The sequence below is a fragment of the Pituophis catenifer genome, unplaced genomic scaffold (assembly GCF_029215685.1).
Source record: "Pituophis catenifer annectens isolate HBS135680 unplaced genomic scaffold, rPitCat1.0.hap2 SCAF_3, whole genome shotgun sequence".
In the NCBI taxonomy this organism is placed as follows: Eukaryota; Metazoa; Chordata; class Lepidosauria; order Squamata; family Colubridae; genus Pituophis; species Pituophis catenifer.
The window spans coordinates 23,842,712-23,864,030 of record NW_027256883.1 but is presented as its reverse complement, the minus strand read 5'-3'; the positions used below and the strand labels follow the sequence as shown (position 1 = coordinate 23,864,030).

The following is a 21,319-nucleotide window of genomic DNA, read 5'->3' as shown; positions in this document are numbered from 1 at the left end:
GACAGGAGTTCTATAATGAGGCATCATGTTTGTAAATACTGTATACTTCAAACTGAAATTTTAAGTCTTCCAATAATTTTTGTGAAACTTTTCATCTTCAACGATTAAATTATCTATCATTTGCTTCAGTGTGTTGGTTATGTTTGTGTAATGCCACTGGCAAATAGCATAGAAAATGTTACATTTCTTTGTGTATTTGGGCTGCTCTGAAAGGGTGGGGCATTCTTTGGAGCATGGTCGAGGCATTTGGGGGCTGCTGGGGGGAGCAGAGCACCAGGAAGACCTGATGGTGAATGGAAGTGAAGTTAGAAACAGTACTTTATTGTACAGTACTTTATTTTTTCATTAGTATTGCAAGAACCCTGTATCAGACATAGCCTCTGAAACTATGTGATCTCTTTATGTTAACCAGAAATATGTGTTTTTCAGTCTCTCAGTATTAATTTAAAAAGTTTAGTTTTTTCTCATTTGGTTATTTAAGAAAAAAAATAGCAATGAGCTGAGGGTTTCCTGGGTATTTTTTCAGGCTGTACCGTGTATGTTCTATTCTACTTTTTAAGGCATAATATGAACTGTAAATAGGGTAAGAAGATACTGTTTTAAAAGTTAGAGGAATAGAGTGATAAAACTAGAAATGGCTATATATTGTTTCCTGAAGAATTTCTTATCCATTCTGTATGGTACAAAATAAATATTTCTTCTTTACTGATAGCAGATGAATACCACTATAAGTTATATTATAAAATCAGTGATTTCTTATATTGTAAAATAAGTGATTTAACTCACCAAATGCAAGACTTGTTTTAGCAGAATGTGCTAAAAGATCTTGCAGAAGTAGCTTCAATGACGGTTTATTAAACCAATGCAGAAAGCTGTTTATTCCAGTTTGAAATAAAAGCTTTTAAAAAAAACTGTTTAGAATAACAATTGACTAACAGGATTGTTGGCATTATATATTGCTTATGCAATAATTACACACATGAATCTTTGGCTTTTTAATTCACTATAGTACATATTTTCTATATAGCAAATTAGAATCAATAACCTCATCTCGGTTTTATAAAATTAATCTGGTAACTTCTTAAACTATAAATATGTAAAGGTAAATTGATTTAACTTCTCAAATTGCATTATAAAATCTCCAATAGAAGAAAATTTCAATAGAATTTCCAATAGAACCAATTTCATTGTATACATGATGTACAATGACAATAAAGGCTATACTAAAACATAGAGTATTTTAGGACAATGAAGAGCAACTGAAATTGTATATGTTGGACTGTATTAATTTATTCAGTTGAATGTACCTGCTATGTTAGTAATTTAAATTAAATTTTAGATATATTTGAAATAAAAAAGATATTAAATCATACAAAATTATTACTATTGTTATAATTATTATAGAAATCTACTAAGGCTAATGTGTTTCAAGGGTATATATCTCACTAAAGTTTGTAAGATATACTTCTAGGCAGGCATGAGCTTATATTTAGATAAAATGTTACAAGAATCTCTGGCCCATACTTGTTTGCCAGAGAAATTATACAATGGCTATTTTTAATGATATATAAACAGTGGAAGAAAAGAACATTAAATCAATGGAAGAGAAGAAAGGCTGTTGAAAGGACTCCTGGAGTGTCCTAGTGCATTCACAACTAGTGCAAAATAACTAATTAATAACTAAGATACCACCATATCACACATTTTGCCACATCAAGCACTGACACATCTTTCTGCTATACCTGCATCTTTCCCTGTAACATTTTTATTGATCTGGCAGAGATGAGAATTACTGCTTTTTCAAGAGTGGCTTCAGTTGCCATTTTATATATACAGGATAGAGAGAGAGTGCAAAACATCAGCAGGAGCGCAGCTAGCAGAATGGTAGGATAGTACAAAGGAAAGGAGTCAGCTGGAAAATGAAAATGGAGAGCTGGTCCAGTGGTTCTTCCTGCTCTTAAAATAGCTGCAGCTTTGTGATGCTGGGGAGTGTGTCCGTTTCACTGCTCCATGTGTCAGGAAGCAGAGCCAGCTGGAAAATTCTAGGTCTGATTTTGCTTCCAGAAATGGTATGGATACCATGATTGTTTTAAGAAATCAGCCAGCACTAGCTGGTTTATTCATGTCAGGTTATTTATTCTCTCACCACTGCAGTTTTGTGGATTCAAACTGAGCCCTGACAAACCAAACTTGAATCTGAACCTTCTTGCAGCTTATAGTTGGCAACTTACTGCATCAAAATACTGGTGGTTCTATAGACTACCAGGGTATTAAATTTTATTTCCATACCATATGATTTTACCATTTAGGATACTTTATGTGCCAATGCCTTAGCTGTTTTTGAGACTTCTTATTCATTGAAAGTAAAATATTGCTATTACAGCATTATCTGGAGGATGACAAAGCACTGTTGCAAATGAAGTCCAATTTCCATAAAATTATAATAAAACTGGCTTGAGTGTGAATATAAATTTAATACTAAGGCTTAAATATTTATTATTGTGAACTGTGGTGTATTTATAGTATATAATCTCTACTTCTTTGCACAGTAAGAAATTGCAGAACCATTGGTGCACAACTTTGTAAAGAGTTATTATGGAGGATTGGCAGCAATATTTGCCTTACATGGAGATACTCAGAGTACAGATGAATATAGATATACTTTTTCTAATAATCTATTGTGTCCCTATCAAACACCCTGAGAAATACCCAAATTCCAGGATTTTTCAAATTATTTTCTGTGTTTTTCATTTAATGAATTTTTTTCAGACTAAGAAGAAATTTCCTGACAGAAAAATTAATCAGTTGAATATTTTGCCTCCAGAAGTTGTGAATGCTCCAACACTGGAAGTTTTTAAGAAGAGATTGGACAACCATTTGTCTGAAATGGTATAGAGTTTCCTGGTTGAGCAGGAGGTTGGGCTACAAGACCTCCAACTCCGTTATTTTAGACCAGGGCTGTCAAATTCACTGGCCATGGGCCAGATGCGTCATGGGCTGGCCGCGCCCATGCCCGCTTTAGCAAAGGGGGGGAAGTTGCGATATGTCACGTGACAACCATGACAACACGAGTTTGACACCCGTGTTCTAGACGGAATAGTTGAAATCCAGCCCCCAACTAAGAATAGGGTTAGTGTGCCAGATTCCAAGCCGAGGACTTTAACATTCAAGTGATATCTCCTGAAGAGAAACATTAAATATCTACACTGAACTAATCACTCTGAAAATTACAAAATAAAGCCCTCATTTAGCATACTGTGGGGCAGAGGGATTTTTTTTTTTTGACATGAAAGCAGTTGCCATAATATAATCATTATAACATATAATACATTATAATAGCCATAAATACCACATTTAACAAAATGATTATGTGGTTGTACATTCATAAAGTAAAATTTAATCAAGTTACCTAAAAAATATTATAAAGCTTCACATTTTCAAAATCACAAAGTTATATTCTGAGGTAATTTATGCTATATGTTATATTGAAAACTAATTTATGGTCTTATTCTTTTTAGGATAGGTAGTCCTCGATGTAGGATCATAATTAAGCTTGCAGTTAGTGTCATAAAACTTTTAAAGCTTCACATTTTCAAAATCACAAAGTTATATTCTGAAGTAATTTATGCTAATCAGAAAATATTTTTACTTTAATGAACAGGATATTGTATCTCTTTGCTGCTCCTCTGAGTATGTTTCATAAGTCATAAGTTGTGGCGGTCATTAAGTAGGTCACCATATGAGAGCACCTTATTTTATGACCTAATTTGCAGGAGTTGTTAAGCAAATCCATTGTTCACTATGGGCATTTTTTTGCTGGAAACCGGAAGTAAATGCTGCTTTCTGGCTAAAAACATTGTAAATTACAGTCACATGACACTGGGATGCTGCAAACAGCTGTAATTATGAGCCAGTTGCCAAATGCCCAAAACAAGGTCATGTAACTCCAAGGGGGCCATTTAAATTTTCAATCTGGGTCTTAAATAGATTTTCTGCATTTCATCATAACTTGGAATGGTCCCTAAGTGATCATTTGAAAACTATATAAGATGAACTACTGCATCATTTAAAAAAAAAAAATCCAGGCTCAAATCACTGAACTGCCTCATTTAGCATTGAAATTTTGATCTCAATTGTCATAAGTCGAGGACCTACCTGTAATTGCAAAAAGATTATTTTTGTAAAACTTTTTAATATTATAAATCTTATGAACAGAGATCCCTTCTTTGGGTTGTTGGCATTGGGCTTTTTTTCCTTCATGTATATTCATTACAGCTATTTTGAACAGCCAAATTCTTTTTTCTCTACTGCAAAGAAAAAATAACTGTGAAAACAAGAATATGTTGTATAAATATTAATGGTGTTATATAGAAAGGTGCATGCCTCTGTAATGATACTATGTAAGTGTGAAAGTTGTCATTGTAAGAGATTATATATTAGGCCCGAACACATTGAAGAATAATGAACATTTTTTTAAAAAAGAAGTCACATAGAGAAAGAATTCTCAAATGTCTGCATTCTGCAGAACCCTAGGGTTCCATAACAGACTAAGGGAAAGAAAGAAAAGAAAACCATTGTTTTTGAAAAGAGATTCTGGGAATCTTTTCTTTCTTTAAACAGCCTGGTAAAATTTGAAAACCTCAATATAGTGTTTCAACTTCTGCTTATTCTAGAGATGTGAGAAAATTATAACTCTTTAAATGATGTAGATACATTGTTGGGCTGAAGTTTCTGAAAGTTCTTAATTTATTAATCTTCAACCTTTCTTTCTGGCCTGTTGACAGCAGAAATTATTGTTTTGATAAACAGAAAATACCATTTGTTTTGATAAACAATGGGAGAGTGTCGAATGAATATGGAACTAGTTTAATACCCAGGCGTTTCTACCTTTGTTTTATTATTACTTTGCTTGCTAATGATATGCATACAGTCTGTTTTGCCAGGTTTGAATTTATAAATGCATATTAAAGTCATCTCACCATATGTGAATCCATTAAGGCCTAGATCTGGCCAGCTCCATGCTGTTGTATGCAGTTGGATTCATTCTGTCTTATTTCTTTTTACAACTTACATAATACAGGTTTCAACAATAAAATACAGTTTATATATTTTAATGACAGATATTAAATGTTTACTGGCTATTGTTTACAGTTACTTCTTATTTTTCTAGAGGCCTGAAATATGTTTGTAAACTGCATCTCTCTATAAATTCCCCTAGAAGACATTTGATTTTTTTTTATAAACAATGATTAATAAGATAATACCAGGGGTGGGTTCCACTTACCTTTACTACCAGTTCGCAGGGAGAGAGCGTGCACGCACTCTTCTGCACATGCGAAGATCACCCATGATGATGTCGTGGGTGGGCAGAGCCTCCCGCCGGTTTTACTACCGGTTCTATAGAACCGGACTGAACTGGGAGCAACCCACCACTGGATAGTACCTAACAAGATTGTTAATGGACAATGTGGTCATTGTAACCCAGGGTGTAAATGCCATATCTTAGTACCGTATTTCAGCAATAGTAAGATACCTGTCTGAAGTCTGAAATGCCATTATCCTTTATACATTTCTCTAGTCCAGTACTAGCCATCCTTTTAATGCAGAGTGGAATTCATCTACAGTTTAACTGAATGAGAGATGTTTATGCTGGATTTCATACTGTCTGGCTTGATTTACCTGCCATATCTATACTTCACATGATTTTGTCCTTTCTTATTTGCCATTTAATAAGCTAAAGAGACCCAAATATGGCAATGTTTTCTCATACAGAAATTATTCCAATCATTTGATAATTTTAGTTTCCTTTTTCTGCGCTTTTTTTAATAGTTGCTTTTATATAAGGCCTGTTTTTGTATCTGCTTCTTTTTCATCAATTAGCATTTTTCCCTAAGCAAAAACAGCAGGTGGTATTTATGTAAGGAAACAGTTCATGAATGTGCATGCTTATATGTTTACCTAGCAGATTGTTTTTATTCTGTTATACAAATTTATTTGATTATTTTATTGGAAATTCTGACTGTTGTATGTCTATATGTGTTTTATATATGTGCACTGTATCACTAGACTTACTTTTATTTTTGTTTCATTGTCAATTTCTTTCTCCCCACCCCTTGTTTGACTTTGCCACACTCTTGTTGTTTTCTTAATATTGTTTTATTTTTATTTTAAAACTGTGAGTGGAATTATTGTCTCCCTGTCTCCATATTCAGGTAGTATCAGTGGCTGAGTATCACCGCAGAATCGATGCTCTAAATAATGAAGAACTACGTACACTCTGCCGACGTCTCAAGGTGCTTTCTTCTCAACTAGAGATTAGAATTATTTTTTTTTATGTAGTGGTCCTGATCAGAACAAAGCTGATATTCAATTGTTTTGTCTTCATTACTGTACTGAAATAAGGCAGCAATAACTTCCTCATGGTTGTGTTTCCCTTTATGAAGGGACAGGGTTGTTCTGGTGACATTTTTGACAACTGAGTCACTTTTAGAGCTGAGCCAAACTTCTGCAAGTTCAAAGTAAACTTCCAGTGATAATGCAAGTGCTTCAATTTTTTGGCGAAATTTTGAATAGTTACTTTTATACTACTCTAGTACAAGGACTATGCAGACCTTAAGTTAGTCCATAAGATGTAACTCAGGAAAAGATCAGTGCAATTCTTGAAGACTGTGAAACCAGTTGTTGAATCTTCCTGGCCAAACTTAAGTTAAAGATTGCCTGGATTCTCACACAGATATTCCCAGAAAGAAGAGTAGAAGTACCACCTAGGAGGCTCATGAACGTTTGAAATTTGTTCACTATTAACTGTTAATGTTAATTATGATGAATGAATCAAACTATTTCAAACATTTCTAAAGCTGTCCTGTAGTTTCATATTTGAATATAACAGGTATTTGTGCATGTTCACTTTGTGGCTCTATGGAAGCAGGAGAGGCATTATGTGAGAGAAGACTGGAATCATTGACATTTGTCTAAATCAGCCCATCCATATCAGGGACCTTCCAGATAGCTTGAGGCTACAGATCATAATCTGACAAATTCCCATGTCTTTGGAAAAGTTATTTGCAAGGCTATAGCTTCACAGTGAGATGTTGGTATTTCCTTTCATTTTTAGTTTGGTGGCCATTGTCAGTAAGTACTTTAGTGCCATCTGTATCCCTCTGAAATTTAATGTGTATATACTAGTTCCCATATTTATTGTATTGTTGAATTGCCTGACTGCTCGCTGTGTTCTTCTTGGTGTTTTACAATGAGATGTACCACCATTATATACCTGTTTACTCAGTCTTTCATCTCCAATTAGCCTAAGAACTAGATCAGATAAGCCTGGTATGGTATGAGCTGTTCCTTATAATGTTTTGTCCTGGAACTGATCAGTTACTTATAAATCGATTTCTCATGAGCTCTGTAAGGATATCAAATCTCTGAGTTTGAGCTTAACTATGAAGTAAAAGCCTGGTGAAATGGATACAGGAAGCCTTTGCTACAAGATTGGTAGCTGGTTCTGCTGTGGGCTGCCTCTTCTTATACAAGAAGGCAGAGCTAGCCAAAAGTGGATCAAATCAAAGTATTTCGGCTTACATGGTAGTTGTACATGTGGTACTGTCCTTTCTGTGTTGGCTGTCTGTAAATGAGATCTTTATCATCAGGTAATCCATTTTGGAAGTCTCATTTCAGTTTCCTCTACCTGTGCTGAATCTTTATCTCCTGTTTTGTGCACAATTATTTCTGCAAATCCTCTGTTACTTTTTCCTGTTGTAACATCCTTCTCTTACTGTTAAGCTAAGCCTCATGGTCCCTTCTCCTAAGTTCAGCTATTTTATGGTCCTCTGCGTCAATTCCACCCACACCCCACACCATGACTTAGCAAAGACCTGCGTAACCTCACTGGCCATTTTCCAGCATTGTTCCCATCTTGATGGTTCTTGTGGATACCTACAATCCATGGCACACACTGCAGATACTTTTCATCCTTTTACTGACAGTGGTTTTGGCATTCCTTTTTGCCTCCTTGCTACTTTTCAGGCCAGGAAGAGATTTTGTGGTATTGCAAAAGTGCTGCAAGTTGTCAATAACAATAAAAATGATGATGATGACATCACATATTTGCTACAACAGATTGTTCGATTAGTGTTAGTTAGTCCTTAAGCTTAAGGTAATTGTACCTTGTGGACCAAATTAAGGGACTGCATACTCCATAAACCTTAAAAACTGGCTTTGGATTTGCATCCTTTCTTTGTCTTTCCTTATTTTTTGGCTGTCATGGTTTAGACAAAAGAAGAAAAAAAGTGGTTTTGAAAAATCAGATAAAAATATTGAATCAGTGCACAGGCTGTATGAAAATGAAATTAAAAAACACTTAGGAGTTCTGTTCTAAGAAATTTTTTGTTGTTTTGAAACTTTGTTCACATGTCTTAATTTTCTTTTTAAAAATGATGATGACTTTGCCACATCTGAGGATGGAAGTTTTAATTGAATGAAAATTTTACAAAAGAGAATGCAAAAGAGCATGTCTTAGGCTCAATGGCTAAAACATCTTAAACCCCACCCCTTAACTTCAGAGCAGCTGAAATCAGCTACATAATAGTAGATACATTTTGTTTTGTCAAACTGGATGTGTATTTTCAATTTTGTTTCTCTACTTAGCTTAAGTACCTAAAGTACCTGATATCTTATAAGCCTACTAGTATCTGTTGCATTCTCTCTCTCTCTCCCTTTCTCTCCCTCTCCCTCTCTCTTTCTCTCTCTCGATAAGATAGATGATAGATAGATAGATAGATAGATAGATAGATAGATAGATAGATAGATAGATAGAGATATAGATAGGTCTTTGGTTATTCGGGTTTTCTCCCACGTAAAATTAGAGGTGTCTTGGCAACGTTTCAACGAAGTCTCATTCGTCATCTTCAGGCTGGTGCTTTCGGCTTCGTGCTTCTAGGAGCAATGTGAGCACGAAGCCGAAAGCACCAGCCTAAAGATGACGAATGAGACTTCGTCGAAACGTTGCCAAGACACCTCTAATTTTACGTGGGAGAAAACCCGAATAACCAAAGACCTACATACAAACACCCGCGAAAACCTCAGAAAATACACACACACACACACACACACACACACATACATATATACATATATACATATATATACACATACATATGGAAGGTGGTGTATCCATTATTACTCTTATATCTTTAAAATTTCAGAAGCATTTTTAAAGCTTTATGAAATAGAGCCGCTACTGAATTAATACAGTAATAAACTAATGCAGAGAGTTTAGCTAAGCATTTAAGCCTCTATAATGCTATGAGCCATGGTGGCACAGTGGTTAGAATGCAGTACTGCAGGCTACTTGTGCTGACTGCCGGCAGTTCGACTTTTACCAAGTTCAATATTGATTCAGCCTTCCATCCTTCTGAGGTTGATAAAATGAGGACACAGATTGTTGGGGGCAATATGGTGACTCTGTAAACCGCTTAGAGAGGGCTATAAAGCACTGTGAAGCGGTATATAAGTCTAAGTGCTATTGCTATTTATTTCAGTGTAACTAAAAAGTATATATTCTGTTTTTATTATTTGTTATTTTGTCAGTTTTTCTTAACACAGAATTGGATCAACATTTTAAAATCTTATCACATTTTGAATAATATGTATAGTTAATTATTTGTGGAAGAAAATGCTTTTGTAGTTTTGCTCATTCTGCTGCTAAACAGCGAATATTTCAAGAGGGTTGTTTTTGACGTAAATCATGCGTTAAGACCATTGATAACATGAGAGGTTAAAAGAAAAACCTTTGAGATCATGAATTCAAGAAATCTGCTATTTTAAAAGCTTATTTTAACTGCATATACTTAAATAATGATGAAACTCCATCTAGAAAAGCCAGCACATTATGTCTGTTAGTAGAAATTGGGGTGGGGGAGCAACTGTTAATAAAGTATCAAATGGCATGTGAATTATTTGCTATTGATGTGGCTGTCAAATTTCCTTATAGGCTATCTGCCCTTATAGAAATCTGTCATTGGCATTTCAGAACTAATTTAGTAACTGGATAAACTTTTCATTATTGTTTAATATCTCAAAGATACAAGTTTTTATCAGTAAATGTTATATAAATACTTGCTAAGTTCCTTTTTTCAAGAAAACAATTGTCAAACAGCCAGATCAAATGGTATTCCTTAAACACAGTTAAAGGGTCATATATCAATGGACTACATAGTCTTCCTTCTTTTAATTGGTGAATCATTTTATAAGTAGGATACCTTTTAAACACTGCCTGGAAGCATTTTAGCAAAACTAATTTAAAATAATCCCTTTACTTGTATTAGCTGTGATTAATGTTACTGATCATGAATAATTGTTGGGACGAAGAATTATAGAACCTGTTGAAGTAGAATAATCATTCCTGCAGCATGACAAAATTTCTAAATGTTATTGGAAACTTGTGTTGGCTGATTATGTGAAGCATAGCATTAATATTTGATTTAGATTGTTGAAATAAACATTCCTTACCTTGCAACTATTGAGTAAATGTGTGCATTCAAGATGGATCATGTCTTGGTAACTACACAGACAGATTTTCTCCAGGATAAATCTTGCAATTATTCTAAATCATTTGAATTACCCCATTTGGCTTGCAATGGAATTAAGCTATGGAGTTTTCTTATTTTACAATACCTGAAAGACAGTTCAGTAGAATGCATACTAAACATATACAATGTTTATTGGAAATGCCATACAGATTATTGTAAAATCATATAGGTATATGTGTATATATCATTTATGGTGTGGACCATAAAGATACAGCAGATAGAAAAATACAGTACTTCAACTTGAGAGACAGTCTAAAAAGTTGCAATATTCCTATTGCAGCAATATGATTTTTCCATGTGATTTCTCTCATAGTTCTTGCTGATCATTTGCTCAGTAGATATACACAAGATGTATATAAGAGATGCGAACAGCAGTTCTGTGTTTTGTGGAAAAAGTTGATTTATTTAGGTTCTCTTAATATTACTGAACGCTTAAGAGGTCTTCCAGTGCCTCTAGGATAGGTGCATCAAGTAGAATACATCTATTTTCAAACAATAAAATGGAATGTGTTTTAAACAGAGAAGCATAGAGTGGAAGGGTAGCCAGATCCTCCTTATCCCAGATGTCCCATCCCTTCCATGCATGGTCTGTTCCACCCAAATCTCCAGCTGTTGCCAATTTATACCTAGTTTTGAAATTGGAAATGAGCGAAGCCAGGAGAGAAGTGATAAGTTTCAATGGGGAATGGAAGATAAAATATTGACTCAGAATCTCAATCTTTTCTACCATTTATCTACATGAGTTCCTGCTCAGTATAAGATTTTACACATTGTTGCAGGGGCACACAACTTTATTCTCAGGTAATTATATTATATTTTCATGTGAGTGTTTATGCGTGCAGCAAGACTGCATAGATTAAGATCAGAATGGACATGCACAATATTAAAAGCAGTTTATATTTAAAATAATTTAACCTGTGGGTTACAATTCTTTTTTCTTCTTTTTTTATGTAAGATTTTCTTTTCAAGAGATGCTGGTTCTGTTTGTATGAGTAGTCAACTGATTCTTACTTAAGGATAGATTTGAATATCTTCTGTATGCTGAGATACAAATATTATACTACTGAAGTATAATATTTTTGAGATTCTATTATGTTTACCTCTGAGATTCAGTTTTAATCAGGATCAAATGGTACCTTAAAAAGTTATAGGATACAAAACCACAGTTTAAATAACAAATGGATCAAAGCTTGCAATCTCACATTCTTTCAGTGATGGGCCATATCCAAATTAAACATAGGAATCTGGCATTGTATCTAATATTTAAAACATTACACAAGTTGTCAGGTAAGCAAAAATTTTCAGTTTTACAGGATGAATGTGATAAGGAAAGTTGCTTTGAATAGCATTTTGAATGCTAATTCAATTTTCTCCCTTCCATGCAGATTACTACAAGAGAAGATACATATTCAAAGCAGGAAACAACTATCAAAACCGAACTGGAGCCTGAAGCATTTCGGCCAAATCTTAGTGATCCCAGTGAACTGTTACAATCGGATCAAATTGAAAAGGTATCATATAGAAAAAATACAGCATTCCTTATATTGACACAGCTTTCCCGTTGCAATAAAAATTGTTTTAGAAAATTGCGTTGAAACAGTAATTGTTGTTTACTAACGGATATGCAAGAAACAAAATGCTTTGTTTCAAACATAGGACACAATACTTGAAATATTTTGAATTGGTTAAATTCTAACATAACAAAATTCAGAACCCTTCCAGCATTCAGTATATGAATGAAACTTTTAAATGTTTTGCATATTCTGCCGTAGAGAGCAATGGGAATTCAAAGAGTAATTGGAAAAATAGGAACTCAAAAAAAAAGCTTCCTGCTCCCTTTTTATGTCAATTTGGAATGTATAACATCCAATGATTCATCACATTCCAGAAAACTATAGAACATTTCAGTCCTCCTCTCAACCATGGCATTCTCAACAGAGTTGAGCAATTGCAAGAGAAAACTCCTCCAAATTTGAAGTGGTTCAGGATGTGCCACAGATGATTCAGCTCTGAAATTGCTCTGTCTTATTTAGAGTAACATACTGAGGACACATTGAATCAGTTGCAGTTCATTAGATATAGTTCCAGAAGTTACCAATTGCTCCTCCAATGGCATGATCTGAAGGAGGTTTGGTGTGGTCGGGAACTTTCATTTCCGAAATCACTGAATTTTGTGTATACTCTCTAGTAATCTATTCAGACTTCTGTTTGACACCCTACATAGTGAAAATCTGGACAAGAACATTGGGGTTTTTTTATAAATTTAATAGTGAGCATTTAAAAATTCATAGGGAAACACAAAGCATTATTCACCTCAACGCAGCATGCGAACAAGTCCAGATAAATAAATACAAACATTTCTGGCTATTGGCTTGAAGTTTCCTTTTGTTGAAATATAGTGTACAGAACTGCATATAGCATTCTGCCAGCAATGTTCAGAAAAAAACAACCAAAAAGATTTTGCGCCATAATGGCGCAGTGGTTAGAATGCAGTATTGCAGGCTATTTCTGCCCACTGCTAGGAATTTGATCCTGACCAGCTCAAGGTTGACTCATATATTACTACTAATACTACTTCTACTACTACTACTACTACTACTACTATTATTATTATTATTATTATTATTATTATTATTATTATTATTATTATTATTATTAAAAAACCCAATACAAATTAAACAGATAAAAGAGATATAAGGTGCAAAAAGTACAAAGAAGAAAAAGGAAAAGTAAGAATATAATAAAGAAATACATAAAGAAGTGACTTCCAACCTTCATCACAAGGATGAATCACCAGTATAAATTTAGTGTCTCTTCACATCCTGCAGTTACTTATTCACCCCATATCCCATCTCTTATCTATAACTGTCCAAAGTAATTCATTTATTGGTCCAATATTAGAAACACAATTAATAAATGAAGCCATGAAATAATAGAAAATGTTATGCTATCATTTTTAAGCATGACCTTAAAAATTAGGAAAAAATAAAGCTATTTGCTCTAACATTTCACTTTGGCTATTCAATTCTTATTTTAAATAGAGATCTGAAACAGGTTTTAATATTAAACATTTCAAGTTTGAATCATTGCATTTTAGGCCAAATCCAAAACAGTTGACAATTCCAAGTAGTTTGTTCCAACCTTAGTACAAGTATCCCAATATCATCCAACCATTCCAGAAGCATTATGAACTCAAAATAGTCTTGTTCAAATTCAAAACAGGTGTTTTAGGATTGAAGAGAGTCTGTTTTGAACTCAAAACACTTGAACATTTCCAAAGTCATCAAAACAATGTCGTAACTATTCCAGCAACGATCAAACAACTGTTTCAAAGTTGAAACAAAGCATTTCACACACAAAATCAAATTTGTAATCAAAAACATTTCAGATTCAAAACTTTCTTGTATATCATTATTATATGGTAAGGAAGGAAGCCTAACTTGGCTGCTGCAATTATTTATTTTATGTTAAAGCATAAAACCAAAATCTGAATCTATCTGTTTAAAATGTACTTCTTTGGAATAGTACTCTATCTGGAATAGATAGAAATGTTACTTGGATAAAGAAAACACAGTTCTAAATGAAACAGTTCTGAACTAACTCCATTGCATAAAGCTGGATCTGTTAGTTGTAATCATGAGGAGATTATCTAAATTACAACTTTAATTGTCCATAGAGTCATTTGCAGATTTTAGGATAATCCTGGTGGATCCATTTTTATTTGTCTTGAGGGTTTTTCCTCAGTAACTGTTTTCTTGGTGAGGGAAAAAAAGAATAAGGCTTTATTAGTCTTTAAGTATTCCTCCTTGAACATTGGTCACAAGTATACCCAATAGGCTTCTAGGACTTGGAAAATACGAAGCAACAGTGGAAAATATAATTCCTGTAGGTTTCGATAACTTATTTACTGCTCTTGTTTGTAAGCCCACCTTGAAACAACTCAGCTACAAGATAGGCAGCAAATATATTTGATAAATAAAATTCAGTTAGAATGGACAATCCCTGAATGGTACTTTCAGTATGTCTAGTAGCTTTTAGTGATGTTAAGTACCATGACTTGCAGTTTATAGTCTTTCTATGCGATGCTATATATTGCTGCATGTTGTTTGTACTTGCTGCAAGCTATGACTTTTGCTAATAAGTAAGAGGAAAAAGAAGGGCCATGTTGAGGTGAATAGAAAAAGTTCTGATTTTCCTCTCATCCAAGTTGTTGCCTTGTTTGTCAAAATATATATAGGATATTCAGCAATACAATTTCAGTTCCTGAAGCAGTGTAATTTGAACAGGCTAGGTTCAACCTCAATAACCACAAGGGGCAAAACACAGGACTTAATATTCTTCTAAAAACATTTACTTGGAAATAAAACACAGGTAATTTCAATAGAACCTAAATCCAGGTAAATTACTTAATATAACAAATTCATTTTGCCTCTGTGTAGGGTAAGCAGGGGTGAAATCTAAAATTTGTTACTACCGGTTCAGTGGGCATGGCTTGGTGGGGGGGGGGGGTAATATGACTGGGTGGGCGTGGCCAACTTTTTTTTTTTTTTTTACTTTTAAAAGCATTTTTCTACAACTTTAAGAGGTTGCAGAAAAAAATGCTTTTAGAAGCCTCTGACAATCAGGCAACTCAGCTGGGATCTCAGAGGCTTTTAAAAGCATTTTTTTTCCCCTACAACCTCTTCGGCCTATGCTTTTAAAAGCCTCTGACGATCCCAGCTGAGCCGCATGATCATCAGAGGCTTTTTTTTTAACTTTTAAAAGCATTTTTTCAGCCAAAGAGGTTGTAGAAAAAATGCTTTTAAAAGTAAAAAAAAAAAAGGCTCTGATGATCGCGTAGCTCAGATGGGCATGGGGGGGGCAGGGATTTTTGCTACCGGTTCTCCAAACCACCCGCTGCCATCGCTACCAGATCGGGTGATCCAGTCCGAACCGGGAGCATTTCACCCCTGAGCATAAGGATTGAAAATGTTGCTATAGAGCATCAGGCATTTATAAGATTGAATATAAATATTAATGGGGGGGGGGGTTGTATGTTTAACACAACATATTTTGTCCCCATGAATTAAAACCCTTTCTAGGTTAATCACTTTGTTCAGTGCGCATGCCTCACTTGCATCTGTGTTTCTTTAGCTGACAAAACAGCTCCCTCCTCGAACTATTGGCTATCCATGGACTCTTGTCTACAGTACTGCAAAGCATGGCATGAGCTTGAAGACTTTGTACAGAACTATGGCAGGCTTAGACACACCAGTGCTGCTGGTTATCAAAGACAGCGATGGACAGGTATGGAAATTGCAATGGTTACTTTTTCTTTCCTTTGCTCTCCATCTTTCCCATAACAAATCTTGAATTTTAAGACAACTTAGCTATCATACAGGAAAGCTCAATGTTATTTTTTTTTATTTTATTTTTTTAAAAAATAAAACTCTGTATAGCCGGCTGATCATAAACATAGTGCAAAACACCTATAGCGTTTTAAATGAGCATTCCTTCAAGGTCAACTCAAGCCCTGAATATTATGTAGCATTCATTGCATACATAGCATTCCTGGCAATAATATCAAAGTGGTTTTCCACTGCCCTTCCTGTTGGTACTTTAAAAACAAAGTAACTTCACTGCAGTGCAGAAGATTTAACTGAATGCTTGATTTCAAAAATATGGAAGTGTTACGATTTTTATAGGGGAAAAAAATCAAATCAGTCCCCCACAAATGTGTTAATCTACAAAACTATCAAGGGATTTGTTCCCTTTACAATAAGTATATAGAGTAATTTTTGAAAGAGTGGATACATTTTATACTTCCATAGTGATATTTAATATTAGAGACATGGTGGGTTGATATAGATCAAGTAGGGGGCCGCGGTGGCTCATGTGGTAAGAACGCTAGGCCTGTGCACGGCTGAGATCGACGGCTCGATTCCCGTGAGTGAATAAACCGCGTAGGGACAAGAAAGGAGCCTCACCTGTTTGCCTACCGGCATTCAGGCGTCCCACGGATAAAGATAATATCGCCCGAAAAAATTCCTTTCAGAGAGGCAGCCAGCCACTTCAGTGATCCCTGGTTAACACATGCCATAATCTAATAAATAAATAAATCAAGTTTTCAGGAAGAAACAAATTAGACAAATAGTACAACCATTTAGAGAATTATTTAAGCTGTTTTGCTGCTACAGCTTGACTTTGTGTGTTTGTGTGTGTGTGTTTGAAAAGTCTGAACCCAATGCAGAATGGGTCAGTTTAAGATAATTTAACTCACGCAAGCAGAAACATTTTTGTTTTCCATCACCCACACAGAACCTTCTAGTTTTGGAGTTCGATGGATACCTAAAAAGAGGGATAGGGAGAAATATTGGGAAAACTTTAGGGAAAATTTGTGGAGGAATATTAGATTTCAAATCTTTTCTCAAATGAGAGCAATTCTTATGATCGATCTTGGGATGGTTGGCAAGATTGTGGGGAACGGAGATGTATAGAAAACTTGAAAGGAGGCTTCATAGAGAAAGCCAAAACCTGTTCCATGTCAACCCAAAATGCAAAACAGAAGTTACAGGAAAGCAAATTGTTGCTGTCTGTTAGAAATTAGGAGCAGTGAATCAGTGATGCAGCTTCTATTTGTTGGATGTGAGAGCCATAATGATGTAATGGTTAAAGTTGCCAGGCTAGAAACCAGAAAACCATGAGTGCTTGTCCTGCCTTAGGCATCAAGCCAGATGGGTTACTTTGTACCAGGAAGAAGATAATGGGTAACCATTTCTGAATTCTTGCCAAGAAAACTGCAGGGGCTTGTCCAGGCAATGACCAGAAGGCAAGACTGATTTGAAGCTTTGCATTCATATGCACATGTGCACACACAAACTCACATCTGTTGGATCTATTTACACAAAATGCTGCTCAGTCATCTGATGTTTATTTTTTTTAAGTATTTTATTAATACCCTACTTAGTAGGGGCCTGGTGGCTCAGCAGACTGATAGTATTGTGATTAACACCAGCTGTCTGCAATTACTGTAAGTTCGAATCTCACCAGGCTCAAGGTTGATTCAGCCTTCCATCCTTTCTAAGGTAGGTAAATTGAGGACCCAGTTTGTGGGGGCAATAAGCTGACTTTGTATAAATATACAAAAGTATGAAGGCCATTGCTTAACACATTGTAAGCCGCCCTGAGTCTCCGGAGAAGGGCGGCATATAAATCAATTTTTTTAAAAAAAGCATTAAAAACATTGGACACAGTGTGACCATCCTGGTTTTGTCATTTCGATACATATTTTTAACATAACAACAAATATAATTACTACTTATCATACATTGCTATTTGATCTTATAAACATATCCCTTGTCCTCATTTGTACATTTGTCTAAATATTATCCAGTTTCAGTTCTACAAACCCTAAATCTTTTCTGTTCCGACTCCTTTTCCTCCTTTCCAACCATTGGTACAGTTTGTTCCAGATTTTATAGTATTCTGTCTCGCCCTTATTTTTGAGTTCTAGTGTCAGCCTGTCCATTTCTGCGCAGACCAAGATTTTCTTTATTATTTCTTCTTCTGGGGGGATTTCTTCATTTTTCCAGTATTGCGCATAAACCAACCTTGCTGCTGTTATGACATGAAGCATTAAGTATGTCAATCCTTTGCCATATTTCTCTTTTGTAATTCCTAGTAGGAATAGTTCTGGTTTCAAATCTATGTTTTGGTTTAGCTTCTCTTCCAACCATGTCTTTATCTGACGCCAAAATTCCTGATGCTTTTGTACATAACCACCACATGTGATAAAAACATCCTAACGCTGACTTACATTTCTAATGTACTCAACTCTGTCATCTGATGTTTCTGTTTGGAATTTTGCAGTAAACCAAGGATTGAACTTGACACTAAATATCTCAGTCAAATTCTCTTTACCGTCACTATAATCACATCACACTATCATTCAAACTCTTTTAGAGCAATTCTTTTAAGAACAGCCCTCTAATTCATTTTTTTAAAACTCTTCATCCTTATTAGCATTTTGTTACTTTGGTAATTGAGCATTTACGCCTAAGCGTAAAGGAAGCAAAAAGGAAGTGTATGGTTTCCATTGCATTGAATGAAAAGGTAGAGTGGAGTGGAAAGTCATTGTTCACATGAGACAAACAATATTCCCCTTTTTTTTCCCAACTCTTTCCTTAAATAAGTGGAAAGCATACTGAATCAGTCAAACTGTACTGATCTCTATCTGATAACATGTTGAGAAAACAAGTGCAATCAGACTGTTCTGATGACTTTTTATCTAAATGCACTAGTGCCTTTCCCACCTGACACGTTCACCCCAAGAACATTAGAAAAGCTGATTTGGCAAGAACAGGGCAAACATTAGAGATGGCAGCCAGCTACAGCTTGTTCAAATGTTTGTGCTAAGAATGACCTCTTCTTAAAGGAGTTTTCTGCTCTTATGTTTGCTGAATTAACTGCCATCTGGAAGCCTTTTCAATATTTTAGTAGATCTTTTTCATCTACAACAAAAATGTTCCATTAAATACCTTGCTGAAGTTATGGCTGATGGTTGCTTGTGCTTTGAACTTCATGGAATGAATAGAATTAATTGCTGATAATTCCAGTTAATCTAATCATGTTCATGGGATAGGTTTCCTATATATTATGCACAAAAGCAGTGGAAATGTCATGCTTTCTCAGGACTATTTTTATTTTTTTCTTTAGATTTTTGGAGCTCTCGCTTCTGAACCTTTTAAAGTGAGTGATGGGTTTTATGGCACGGGAGAAACCTTTCTTTTTACATTCTGCCCAGAATTTGAGGTAAGCGCTTAGAAAACAATGCCTAAATTATTTAGATAATATATGTGAGATTACATTATTTGTGAGTCTAACCATTTTATGTTGCAATGAAATTATTTAAATTCCAGTTAAAAATAAGCAGAATCACATTTTGAATAGTGAGGCTTATTGTTTAGAATTTAGATTGCAGTTGCGATGAAGGGTTACCTTACATTTCCCATGAATTAATTTTCCAGTCTAAAGCTATTATAAACAAACATACACAGCCACAAAACCAATGAAGAATGATGATGAACACTACAAAACAATTAGTGGTAAACGTTCATAAACCCTGTTCTTATCAGAACATCCAAGTTTCTATAAATTACTAAAGAGGAATTAGGATTATTTCATGATTCACTGAATTTAGGGGACTAGATGGAATGTGATAGATGGAATTTTAATATATTGAAATTAGTTTAGTTGGCTATCACAGTGAATAAGGGCATTCTTTATTCTTTATTGTAGCATTTTAACAAAAGTTTCTGGATTTTTCTGAAGCAGAAATTGATAATGATGTCTTACGATGTTTGTTGTTCTTTTAGCAATAATTTCCTTTCATCTGTGTTTGTGTGTCTTCATTTGTTTTTCTAACCATTAGGTCTTCAAGTGGACTGGAGACAATATGTTTTTTCTTAAAGGAGACATGGATGCCTTGGCTTTTGGTGGTGGAGGGTTAGTATCATTTTTGTTCATTCCGACAAAGTGTTCTGATGCAACGTTAGTGTGCTGTTATACTCTGACTTCCTTATATATAGATTCCAAGTATCTCCATGCCCACAGAGTTTGCTTTATGGCAGCCTCCTGCCAATGTTAGCATTTTTTTCCTGAACAAGTCTGAAAGGCCATCTTTTCTTTTATAAAATATTTATTTATATCCCAGCTTTATTATTTTTTAGAAATAACTTAAGGCAGAGAACATACCAATATTCCTTTTCTCTCCTATTTTTCCCACAAAGAATAACCCTGTGAGGTAAGTTGGGCTGAGAGAGGGGACTGGCCCAAAATCACCCAGCACATCATGTCCAGGTGGGGGGGGGGGGGGACTAGAACTCACTGTCTCCTAGTTTCTAAGTCATCACTGTCACCATTAGTCCAGACTGGCTCTTACTTGGTTTAGTCTGTCTTACTTGGTTATTAGCAAAGGTAAAAGCAATTTCTTTTATGAGTTAGAACCCAGTTTTTAATGCAAAGCCAAAATGTACTTTTCTCAGCCCAATTTCTGTTCAGCCTGCAGTCTCGTGGCTTAAATGTGTTACTACTGACTAATCACAAAGAAGATAAAAGTTCTTGATTTTATTCATTTATTATAACATTTCCATGGCAGACCCAGTTTGCATTTGTGCATGAGTCTTTACCCTCTACTCAATATAGTGTTGATGCCATGCTAATATGAAACTGCTGGATCCGGGCTGAACAAGTCTAGGTAACCCTAGAGACCAGGAAAGAGTTTGGGTTTTGTTTATCGCCTCCTTGCCATTTTATCATTTATATCAAATATATTGAAATAAAGATGTCATCATCTCAACTTGTAACAAAATTCTTAAAGGTGATCACTGTTTCTGCCTTGACCAATTAATTGAAATGCAATCTGAAGCTTTCACATTAGGGGAAGAATTTTGAAGGGAAAGTTGTTGATTTAAAATTGGACCTACATTTGAATACAATAATGGGAAGAAAACTATTTTTAATATCTGGCAAACTAATTCTCTTCACACTGCAGGGGTGAATTTGCTTTATGGCTTGATGGAGATCTCTATCACGGAAGAAGTCACTCTTGTAAAACCTTTGGGAATCACACACTTTCTAAGAAAGAAGACTTCATTATACAAGATATTGAAATTTGGGGCTTCGAATAAGTATAAACTGTTAATTACTACAAAAGTTTGTCCCAAACCTGATACTGATCAATGCAGCTCAGA

The 21,319-nt window shown here is 35.0% G+C and overlaps 1 protein-coding gene across 1 annotated transcript in view; it reads left to right on the top strand.

The window, feature by feature from the left end:
• The window catches only part of OXR1 (oxidation resistance 1), a 189,707-nt gene extending 168,388 nt beyond the window's left edge, over nucleotides 1-21,319 (top strand). The window contains exons 11-16 of the mRNA XM_070940378.1: nucleotides 6,213-6,293; nucleotides 11,975-12,100; nucleotides 15,723-15,875; nucleotides 19,284-19,379; nucleotides 19,999-20,072; nucleotides 21,121-21,319. Of these exons, the coding sequence (XP_070796479.1) occupies nucleotides 6,213-6,293; nucleotides 11,975-12,100; nucleotides 15,723-15,875; nucleotides 19,284-19,379; nucleotides 19,999-20,072; nucleotides 21,121-21,256 (666 nt within the window). The 3' untranslated portion in view covers nucleotides 21,257-21,319. The remainder of the gene's footprint in view (nucleotides 1-6,212; nucleotides 6,294-11,974; nucleotides 12,101-15,722; nucleotides 15,876-19,283; nucleotides 19,380-19,998; nucleotides 20,073-21,120) is intronic.